The sequence below is a fragment of the Temnothorax curvispinosus genome, unplaced genomic scaffold (genome assembly GCF_003070985.1).
Source record: "Temnothorax curvispinosus isolate PA1 unplaced genomic scaffold, ASM307098v1 QBEX01018442.1, whole genome shotgun sequence".
Taxonomy (NCBI): domain Eukaryota; kingdom Metazoa; phylum Arthropoda; class Insecta; order Hymenoptera; family Formicidae; genus Temnothorax; species Temnothorax curvispinosus.
Genome location: NW_020228222.1, coordinates 162,251 through 172,713, shown reverse-complemented (window position 1 = coordinate 172,713; position 10,463 = coordinate 162,251). Strand labels below are relative to the sequence as shown.

The 10,463-nt window shown below is 39.1% G+C and overlaps 3 protein-coding genes across 3 annotated transcripts; 2 read left to right on the top strand and 1 right to left on the bottom strand.

Annotated features, from left to right (window-relative positions):
- Nucleotides 1–364: 364 nt before the first annotated feature.
- On the top strand, nucleotides 365–7,342 carry LOC112468390 (locomotion-related protein Hikaru genki). The gene is made up of 10 exons (XM_025037528.1): nucleotides 365–1,484; nucleotides 2,303–2,391; nucleotides 2,856–3,018; nucleotides 3,236–3,409; nucleotides 3,565–3,699; nucleotides 3,835–3,978; nucleotides 4,052–4,264; nucleotides 4,529–4,729; nucleotides 4,928–5,016; nucleotides 5,125–7,342. Exons 1-10 carry the CDS (start codon nucleotides 1,388–1,390, stop codon nucleotides 5,239–5,241), a joined length of 1,422 nt encoding a protein of 473 aa, XP_024893296.1. The 5' UTR covers nucleotides 365–1,387; the 3' UTR covers nucleotides 5,242–7,342.
- Nucleotides 5,847–9,091, top strand: LOC112468388. The gene is made up of 11 exons (XM_025037526.1): nucleotides 5,847–5,879; nucleotides 6,308–6,535; nucleotides 6,636–6,758; nucleotides 6,812–6,831; nucleotides 6,970–7,159; nucleotides 7,280–7,528; nucleotides 7,780–7,922; nucleotides 8,019–8,162; nucleotides 8,309–8,592; nucleotides 8,705–8,866; nucleotides 8,940–9,091. The coding sequence occupies exons 1-11, from the start codon at nucleotides 5,847–5,849 to the stop codon at nucleotides 9,041–9,043; spliced, it is 1,680 nt and encodes a 559-aa protein (XP_024893294.1). The 3' UTR covers nucleotides 9,044–9,091.
- LOC112468391 (39S ribosomal protein L38, mitochondrial) lies at nucleotides 8,877–10,459 on the bottom strand. The gene is made up of 2 exons (XM_025037529.1): nucleotides 9,120–10,459; nucleotides 8,877–9,028 (listed from the first exon to the last, which is right to left on the bottom strand). Exon 1 carries the CDS (start codon nucleotides 10,337–10,339, stop codon nucleotides 9,131–9,133), a length of 1,209 nt encoding a protein of 402 aa, XP_024893297.1. The 5' UTR covers nucleotides 10,340–10,459; the 3' UTR covers nucleotides 8,877–9,028; nucleotides 9,120–9,130.
- Between the last annotated feature and the right edge of the window lie 4 nt (nucleotides 10,460–10,463).

The following is a 10,463-nucleotide window of genomic DNA, read 5'->3' as shown; positions in this document are numbered from 1 at the left end:
ATTATCTTCAAGTAGGAAGGCAAGCCGCGAGTTTTCAAACAAGAAATTTGATTGAGAAATTATGATTACATAAATAGGATTAATTTAATATCAATGAACGCGCGATTTTTTTCCCAAATATGATATCGCATGTTTAATTCTGATACATACATGCCTATTTTTCTGTATTTAACTTGTTTTATTATTTATTCGTTACATATATGGCGAGATATATATATGTCTTAAAATTTTTGTAAATATATATATATATATATATATATATAAATTAGATTACATATAAGAATAATGAGAGATAAGACTATAAATATATTAACAAATAAATATCTATATTATATAATAATAAATATAATATACATTCAGCTCGTTCCATTATCCATTTATTAATATATTATTTGCGTTCTTTTCAGCTCTCATAAATTTTCGCCGTACTCGAGCTCGCATTTGTACTTCGTTTTCATTTCACGCCCTTAAAACACTTGAATAGTGCCTGAGCGTCTCTCCATTTTTCATTCTCATGTACTGCTTTTACATTAATCCCCCAAAAAGAAACAGAAAGATAGGTCACAGATGCTTAAAACGGGAACAAAGTGATTCAGAGACTCCTCTCGTAATAACACCTCTATATAGGATTTCTCTACAGGGTGCCTTGTTTCATTTCTTGCGCTTTTTACATTTATAAAATAAACAGTAAAGAATCTAACAGAATCTCTTATTAAAATTTAATACTTTGACAATGGACTTCTTTGGACATCGTGTTCACATATAGTTCCATGAGCTAGTCTCTATAATTTTTAATGCAATTGAATATTATTTGATGTTTGTTATTTTCACTGACGATAATGATAAATAATATTACTAGAATTTCCTCAACATTGGCCATTCAACAAACTTCATTTAACTTTTCGTTATAAACTTTTCAGAACCGGTGAACATTATCACCCAGTATATCCGCAGGCAGAATTACAGATCTGGCACATGGACCAAATGGAGTTCTGGGTTGAAAGCAGCGACGATGAGGAAAGAGAGAGAGAGAAAAAGAGACAGAGACGGGGATGAAGAACAAGGGTGGCCGCATGCGCATCCCTCCCGGAATAGCGAGTTTCGGGCCACCCCCGCCGATTATGGATGTTTAGTATCGACGTTGTTGCTAGGGTATCGTCGCTCGCTCCCACATCCGATCGCGGGGTGTGAGATAATTGAAGCTCGGTTGCGACGAGAGTGTCCCTCCGTTCTGCGACGAGATAATGAGCGGGATCGCGAGACGGCAGCCGGGGCCGATCGGCGATGCGCGATCATGTATCCGCCTCGCTACCACGCCGCGTTAGCGTCCCTCGTCGTCGTTAATCATGGTCCTGCGTGACCGGGATTTGTCAGGATCACCAGCAGCATGCCGTGCGACGACCGTTCGGGAAGGACGCGTGCACGTGTCGCCGCGATAGCGACCACGACGTTGCTCCTGCTCACGCTGAACATCAAGTGCATAGGTGCGTGCACACCGTTCGTAGGATACTCCAGTCTCCAGTGCGGGTCCTGCGATCGAAATTTACTTTTAAAGAACGACGGAATTGACAGAGAATATTTCTATAATATTTCTATATTTCGCTATAATGATGGAAAAAATTGAAGAGAAGATATGGAAGGTAGAATTTGTAACATTCTTCAAATGTTTAGGGCATTATCGTGACATCAGGACAATGATTCCATCAAAACAACTGATTTTAAATGAGAAATCACATTTCTATATAAAACTCCACTTAACTATGATATTTTCTTTTGAGGAAAGATATAATCGTATCTACTTTGTCATAACTTATTTGAAATGTGATGTTATGTGTTAAAATATAAATCTCTTCTCAATACGTGTGGAAGAGAATACGAAGATTTAAGAATCGGCTTTTAATTTCAAGAAATATAGATTACTTTTTATAAATTTGCATTTCCAGCACACAATTAATTTTTATCCCGATTAATTTTAATTTTATCATTTTATACGGAAGATTTGCAATTTTCTATTCGTTCAAGCTTAAGTTACTCTTGAGTAGCATTCAAAGGGAAGCACGTGCAACCCCTTGCATGGTCCAACCGCTCGTGGGCGCGATGATAATAAACGATGGTTTTGTTGATGTGCCACGAGATCGAGTCGGATCGATCTCTATTTCGGCGTTCATCGCGCAAGCCGCTATAAAACGTGATCGATCTTCGGACGCTGTTGCGAGGGTGTAAGCGAGCGTGCGCGAACTGAAAGATATAGCATTCAAAATGCTCTAAATATGTTGTGCATCTGTCGCGTTTATACTTGCAGATACCGAGAATTTAGGACTGGATGGCATTTGCATATTGAAAGGCCTTCATCCTTTTCTTATCGTCACCTATAAACATCTTACTATATCTGTGAGTATGTCGCTTTTTTTTCTTCCGGCAACGGAATTGTTAATATCGAAACATAAGCTTCGGTAGTAAGGAAGCGATTTTGGAAATGTAACGCAAGAAAATAAGTAAAATAAATCAATTTAAAGTTAATAAAGTCTTAATATTGCAAGGATTCTCACATCATCTGAATTCGTATATTTAATATGGCTATAATTAATATCGTCAATTACTAATTAACTGCAATTTCAAATAATTCAGTCGCTGAAAAAAATTATTATTAAAAAATATATATCTATATTCTTTTTTCATAAAATAAAATTGAATATTTGAAATTTTATCATTACAGGCTGTAAAGCCGATAAATTTTAAAGTAAAAAATACAAAGAAAACTTGATACAGTTCCAGAAACGTAATTGGAAATTCGGAAGCTTCCTTACTACTTCTAATTCTCGGTTTCGAATATTTTAGAAGAACAAATGTTACAGGTAGACACGATCGGTGTGCCTCATAACGAACGACTCATGGTAAGATGTCGAGAAATAGGTAAATATAAGTTCATCGGTGACTCCTTGCTACACTGCCGCGACGGTGCGTGGGACGGAAAGACGCCTTATTGCGAGCCTACCACGGCGATCTCCAATTACACCGGTACGTCGTAATATCTCATATAATAGCATTTAAGGCCCATACAATGCAAACATCTAGAAGACACTACGAGGACAACAGATGTCTATTTAGCAGTCTGCTCCAATTATTCAGAAAGTAACTGAAAAGAATACTTGAACTTTTGATGTCTCAATTCTTTATATTGTATAAAATGTCGTCGACAAGTCCCTTTTTAATTTCGATGTTTGTCCGAGAACAGAAGATGTACCTCCGACCATCGTCTTCGGTCTACCTGCTGGTTCGGCCGCGGTAGATCCGACTGGCGCACTCGCCGTTTACCCAGGAAGTATCCTGCACTTGGAGTGTCTCTTCGCTAGGAAGTTGGGCAATCCCGAATGGACGTGGACCTCAACTTTCCGTCGATATCTGACGGGTGAGTCACTCGGGTATTACCGCAAGTCTGAAAAGCGAGACCTTGGAACTTTTATATCATTGAAACAGACTCAAAGATCAGATCTTTCCCGGCTTAATGTTTTGAAATTTAAACATTCGTTCTTAAATGATTTATATTTTATTTACCTGTCCTAGGATGGGCGATCGCTGCACGGGAAAGAGACTGGAAGTATCGCCTGTCAATATACTATGCCAAACCTCAGGATTCCGGAATGTACACGTGCACCACGCCGAAAGGATTCAACAACTCTATAAGAGTTCGTGTCATAGGTACGGCTATTGAGTTGCACTTTGTAGAATATTAAAGAATTTGTTGCTATTCTTAGAATTTATTGCACCAATATTGATCACGTTCAGTAGCCACGATAGTTCTTTATTTTATACTTCGGTATTTCAATTTCGCAGATGTTCAGTGCCCGGTACTGGAAGTCCCGGAGCCGCCGTTAATAAGTCGTGTCGAGGGTAGCCGAATGGGACATAGTGCCGTATTCGAGTGTCCAGAGGGATACAGATTGGAAGGTGCTCCCAGCATCACGTGCCAGTACAACGGTATGAAGCAACCCTTGCTTCCAGCGAGCGTATAGTTAGATACAATAAAATTAAGAAAATTGTGTCCTTGCAGGCAAATGGTCGACGGAGGTGCCGCATTGTGAGAAGATCAAGTGTCCAGAGATAAATATCCAGGAGAACGCGTTATTGGAATTGAACGAACATAATAACACTTATGGCGAGAAAGCTCTCTTCACCTGCATGTGGGGATACAAGCTTTCGGGCTCGCAGAGTATGACATGCGAGAGGGACGGCAAGTGGAATGGATCTATGCCGACTTGTCAGAGTAAAACAATCATTTTGGAACAATTCTATTTTTAAAGAATTCCTTAGATAATAATTCTAATAATAATTCTCTTTAAAAAAAAAATGCAAAATGTTTAACTATAATTCTTTTCAGACTTAACTTTTTTTTATTATGAAAGTACAATCCTTAGAAAAAGATTCTTGTAAAATCAATCTTGGAATCATAATTTTGATTAGAAAGATTATGTGAAATCATAATCTTAGAGGAAATAATGCTGTAGTTAACAAAATATAACGTTTGCAGAGATCACTTGTCCTGTACCGGAAACGCCACGAAGTGGACGCATCGTCGAGCAACCGCGGTATTCTAAAAAGCAGTATCACAACCGAACATACAAAGTCGGCGCCTTAGTGAGATTCGCCTGTCAACCAGGTCATCAATTAATAGGAGAAGCGGCAACCATATGCACCGAGAACGGTACTTGGTCTCACGATTCGCCCGTATGTGAGTATCCTTCCTAAGTTTTAACATTCTAACATCTCAAGTGCGATTGACAATACATTAATTAACGTAAAAAAATCGCGCCCCTTTGCTGTAATTTCACGAAAAACAATAACTAAAGAAATTAATGTAATACTGTTCTACGTGATCCTTTTTTAAATCGTTAAGATCTTTAAATAACAAATTAATTATTTATTCCAGGTAAAGTAAGGTGTCCTTATCCAGGTGATCCTCCTCATGGCCGAATAGCGCCTCTCAAGTTTTGGTACAAACCAGGAGATAACATACAGGTGAACAGATTTCATTAATCAAATAGTAATGGGGAGATTAGAACATAAATGATAATTAAATAAATTTTCCAAAATTATTGAAAGGTAATTCTAAAATTTATAAAACAGGTAACGTGTTCACCTGGCTACGTGACTCCTCTGGAACCAGTAAAAAAACCGTCGTGTCGGGAAAATGGCATTTGGAGCGCACCACCGCCACCCTGCCGATCTTATAAAGAGGTGTGAGAGTTCGAATATTCGAGAATCTCATGAACTACCACTGCTATTTTATCTTACATGACAAAGGATTCAATATTCATTATTACGGGTAGCAAATGTGCATCAGTACTAAAAGGAACGTGGAAACTCGCGTGAAGCACTCTCTTAATTGTTTCGAAGGGTAGACACGTTACGTAAAAGTTAATGATATTATCAGGCGATGAATAGTTGCAGTTTACGATTTACCGAATCGACAAATAATCACGAGTAGATCACAATGGAAGGAGCATTTTGCGTTAAACGTAGATCATGGAATAACCAGTATTTTGTTTATAATTCTCTTCCAGACGTATAACGATTTTAATAAAAGCAAATCCCTTTTTCGTAATAAATATTTTCTCACAATTATTTCCATTTATTTTTGATAATAAATCGCGATGACATTTCCTTTCGCTACCGGGTAGATGCTAAACGAGTATTAAAATGTTAGCCTGACATAGTTACCGTTCTCGTTGCCATAATAACTGGAATGCAGCGTGCAACTAATCGGATAATGACAATTTCCTCGCTTGCGCGTGATGTGATGGTTAATACTCGATGTTGGTACCCAAAGGTTACAAAACGTCGGGGAAATGGGTCGCGCGAAAGCTCCTAAAGAGATACAAGTGAAGACATGGCTCATCAGGGACAAAATAAGTCGATATCGTGGAATTCTGAAGTTGCACGGTTAAGCATTGTTTAAAATTAATTAACATAATTATCTGTCCTCCATACGAATTGGGACAGACATATCCGCTCTGCTTCTAACTTAATTAGATAGAGAAATAGATCAGGATTTATCTTAGGATTGATATTAATAGCCATAAGTATTTTACATTTAAATTAAGATTATAGAATATTATACACAATGTTAGAGAAACGTTTTTACAGATGAAACTATATTTATGATGATACTATTTCTATATCAATAGCTAGAATAGAACTTTTTTTAGACGCAGATAAGATAGAACATTGTGTAAGAATTTCCTTTCGATATTTCTGAGATAAAATCTCTTTTTAAAGTAGTTCAGTAAAAAATATAAACTCTAAATAGTTATACCCGATTGTCCCGATACATCCAGCACGCGACAAGAAGCTACAGCTGTCGCAAGCAACGAAATTGAAATCGATAGTGTCAAGAAAAGTCGCGTCCCTGGAAGTTGATGTTAAGAAACATCGCGAAATTGTCACTGATTTCCGCGATGACGCTAAACAACATATCCTCAGATTGCTGGGCGACCACAGAAGATTTTATTTGGCGTTTAATCACCTGAAACCATCCGTAAGAATAGACCAACATTGCCTTCAAATTTTTAAGTGACTCAAATTCTGTAAGGATGTAATTCTGGGATGCACTGTAATACGAGAATCTTGTCTCGTAGGAAATTTATGCAGCGATATATCAAGATTGCGATTTGAAACGTCGATTCCTGGACAAGCTCTACTACGAGAAAAAGAGAAAATTGAAGCGAGGTATCGAGTTACAGGTAGAGCCTGATTTTTACGCGACCTAATAAATGTTAAATATTCACTATGACACGATTAAAATAATAATTAGCAAAGTGCTTACATATATAAGTATGACATTAAGTTAGATACCCATTAGAGTATTAATTGTAGCAATATATTGTAACATTATGACGTTCCTTATGTACTCAGTATGTAATCTTATGTAAGATTCGTATACATGTTTCGCGCTAACTTTGAGCCATAAAGATTTGCTCGTTCGCCGAATGACAAGCTGGAATATAACGTTCTGTCAACTGAACTCGAGAGGCAAAGCGAATATCTACCGAACTGCGAGCAGCAACGATTGATAGCACAATTACAGCGATCCATCGCGAAGCATAACGCGGCAAAAGACATATATTCTACGTATTGGTCGATGCTAAATATCCTGAGAAAAGTAAATCTTTGATTATTAAATACAAGTGGCATATTCCGAAGAGTATTTGTATCTCAAAAGCATAAGGAATCCAATAATTCATGCGGCCACATCATTCTCGTTCCTACGAAATCTTTGTAGGATGCGATATTTTTCAATACCCTGTTGAACACCTTAAAAGAGGACCAATCTTCCCAATGCAAAGCGATGTTGAAGGTGACAGTGATGGGTCAGCTGGCGGCGGAAAATCTGGACGACATCAGGCAGAAATACAAACGAATGTCTCGAGTCGTTTTGCGTAATATGAAAATCAGAGAACAAATGTTGAGTACTGTACAATATCAGGTGAAAGATTTGTGGGCTTACGCGCAGTCATTAGTGCGCATTGAGGTGAGTAATTACAAATCAGATCGAACTGCATAGGTCCATTGGTCCCTCTTTTTGCAAAAATTGTAAAAAAAATGATATCAATAATAAAATTTTGGTAAAAGATACTTAAATTAGTTAAAGAGTTTGTATATAAAGTAGATAGATACATGCTATTTATAAAGTTATTAGATAAAGTTTTAAAATATGTATTTCTCAACGATAACTTGTACGACGAAGAGATTTACACAGGTATTCTCTTACTTACAACTTAGAGTGTTCACGTTTTTGCGAAAAAAGACATCGATGTGTTCGCCAATAATAAAATATTAGAAGGTCAGTTAGCACATTTGGAAAGTATCTGTACTGAAGTGAAAGAAGTCCTACTCGTGCGTTCATATCATGACTTGCTATCAAGGTATTTTATTTTGGTCTCCACATATATATCTCCTTCATTATATTTATGTACAATTTTTACGTTTTTCTATAAAATGTTTCCTTCCTGCGAGATCAGGCTTGAAAATCAATCCGAGCAAAGAACAGCTTTGCTAGCGCGATTAGACACCAATCTGAAAAACCGTGATGTTTTATTGAGCAAAAAAAATCAGGCTGTACAAGTTCTCGAGAGTCTTAAGCATTCCACAAAAACTGCAGAACAGTAAATAATTATTACAAGATATGTTAAAGTATTGAGCATAAATAGTATATTAAAAAGAAAACTACTGTTAATTATTGATATTTTACTAATATAGATATACATCTTTTATCTCATAAATTACGAGTAATAATTTGAAAATCTCTCAGGTATAAGATAAACGGTATACAAGACATGTTGGAACAAATCGAACTCGAGAAGAAACGCGAGAAGGATCTTAAGGATCAGATAAAAGCTCATGGCGAGTTGCTCACGAATATCAGAGCGGCTTTACAGAGTATGAACACAATGTTGCTTTGCGTCAGACATAGCGGCAAAGGAGCGGTGAAGAAGCCAGTCAAAAACGGGAATAAGAAAGAACCGATAGTCAATGACAGAGAAGATGTGGAAGAACGCGACATGCTAGCAGAAATTGAAGGAATGGACACCGATGGTGAAGAAAGTTATAATTATTAATTTAAATACAGATTTAAATCTTTTTCTCCCCTTAAAACATTAAGTCACCGATAAAAACGGTTTATTAACGTGATTTACCAACTTCATAGTTTTGGTGCTGCTGTCGAAGGTCAGCAAAAAAGCGAACATTCTCTTCAATATTAGTAACTTCGATCTCAAGCAGGAGGACGAAGCCAGAGATCTTTATCACACCTACGTATCGAATTATAATTCCGGTTTGATATTCGGGACCGGTGAAGAGGAACAAATTGGTAAATCTTCTTTCATCTATAAATTGACAATTTTATCGACTCCCTCTGTACAAGTCATATAATTTACATACAGGGCTATTGGTGGAACACGAGAAGATCGACGTCACTGTTCCAACGCGGGCAGACATCAAGTACCGCAGCAGACAAGCTTTCGAGGCACATCTGAAACCGGAATAACTTATCGCGTCAGGTTTTGTCGCAATAAAATGTAACGTTTGAAAACAACTTTCATTTATTGTACAATATGCATTACCAAGTATCAATCTAGTATTCTTCGAGATCGTTGACGCGACCGTATCCACGCCTCTTCTTTATCACCTCGAATTTCAGCCAGGAAGGTCTGTACTTCTCTTCGTAATGGGCCAACGGGAATTTCTTCGGCGGCTCCGGCCCGTCGAAGGGATGAACCTTCTTCAGCTTCCTCAATAGAAACTCCTTTCTTATCTGCTTAGGATCGCGGTATTTGTCCAGATAAATATTGAAGGGTTCCCTCAAGGGGAACCACTTCTGTTTCTTTATAAACGGTTCAGGGAAATTATATCGGAATATCGGCACTCTCGTTTTTAACGTATTGTAGTAAAATTCCTTGAGCGAGGGCTCCCAGTCCGATTGAAAGAACGCCAAACCGGCAGGCGTCAAGTGATCCTGATACTTCCTGTAAAAGTCCAACGTTCTCCAATTACGCTCCTCCAGATTCAGGCAGGGCTTGGCTCTTTTGTACTCCGAGAAATCTATGCGACGCTCCTGCTTGTAGAGCACGAAGATATATCTGCAATACCCGATGCCGTACGGCGCTATCGGTTGCAGATAGTCCACCAGTTCCTCGCCCTCCTTCAGACGATTCCCAGGGATGTTGCCGACGAACCAGTGACAGTACTCGTTGTCCGCCTTAGTCAGATTACCATCCGGCGTGCACATTATCAGGGTCCACAGCGACCCGTCCTCCGCGTTGTACGTCACGTCGGGTACCCTGGAAGCTTCGCTCGGCTTGATCACGTTACCAGTGTAAACCCTCACCAGCTTGTCGTCCGCTAGATCGTAGCTCACGTCCAGCGGGACTGTCGGCATGAAGTAGGCATCACCGTACAGGTCGTCGTAGACGCCGTAGTGCTTCGCCAGTCTGTGCACGTGAGAGATCCCGTCGGTTTGCCGCCAATCTCCCCTCACCGTCTGCAGATCCACCAACAGCTTCCTGAAGCGCGACGCTCTCTCCAGCTCGGTGTCGTTCCTCCGTGCTGTGATCTCGTCCGACCAAGCGCTCGTTATTGAACGTCTGGTGATTTTCGGCACCGCGTAGCCGATGTTCACCTTGAAATCTATCGTCGGGTCTTTGCGATTGAGTTCCTCGAGACGCTGCTGCAGGTTACGGGCATAGATCGGCGCTTTCCCTCGCATCCGATGGCCGTAACGAACATGCTGGCCCCTCGGAATTAGAAGATCGGTGGCGAGATAGCGCAAGAGCTTGACAGACATGTCGCGAGCAAAATGTTCAATAATACACCATATTATTTATTAGTGCCGACCAAAAACCTAACCTAACTTAAGTGGTCTGCGCGGTCTCGGCGACGACGGCGACTCCGAAACTCCGAACGCTTTT

Bases quoted from the DNA above. Each gene is read 5' to 3' on its own strand.
- LOC112468390 (XM_025037528.1), top strand. From the start codon at position 1,388: ATGCCGTGCGACGACCGTTCGGGAAGGACGCGTGCACGTGTCGCCGCG. The intron at 2,392-2,855 runs GTGAGTATGTCG...CAAATGTTACAG, and splicing joins ATAAACATCTTACTATATCT to GTAGACACGATCGGTGTGCC. The intron at 4,265-4,528 runs GTAAAACAATCA...TAACGTTTGCAG, and splicing joins ATCTATGCCGACTTGTCAGA to AGATCACTTGTCCTGTACCG.
- LOC112468388 (XM_025037526.1), top strand. From the start codon at position 5,847: ATGGGTCGCGCGAAAGCTCCTAAAGAGATACAA. The intron at 6,759-6,811 runs GCGACCTAATAA...AATAATAATTAG, and splicing joins AGGTAGAGCCTGATTTTTAC to CAAAGTGCTTACATATATAA. The intron at 8,163-8,308 runs GTAAATAATTAT...AAAATCTCTCAG, and splicing joins TCCACAAAAACTGCAGAACA to GTATAAGATAAACGGTATAC.
- LOC112468391 (XM_025037529.1), bottom strand. From the start codon at position 10,339: ATGTCTGTCAAGCTCTTGCGCTATCTCGCCACCGATCTTCTAATTCCG.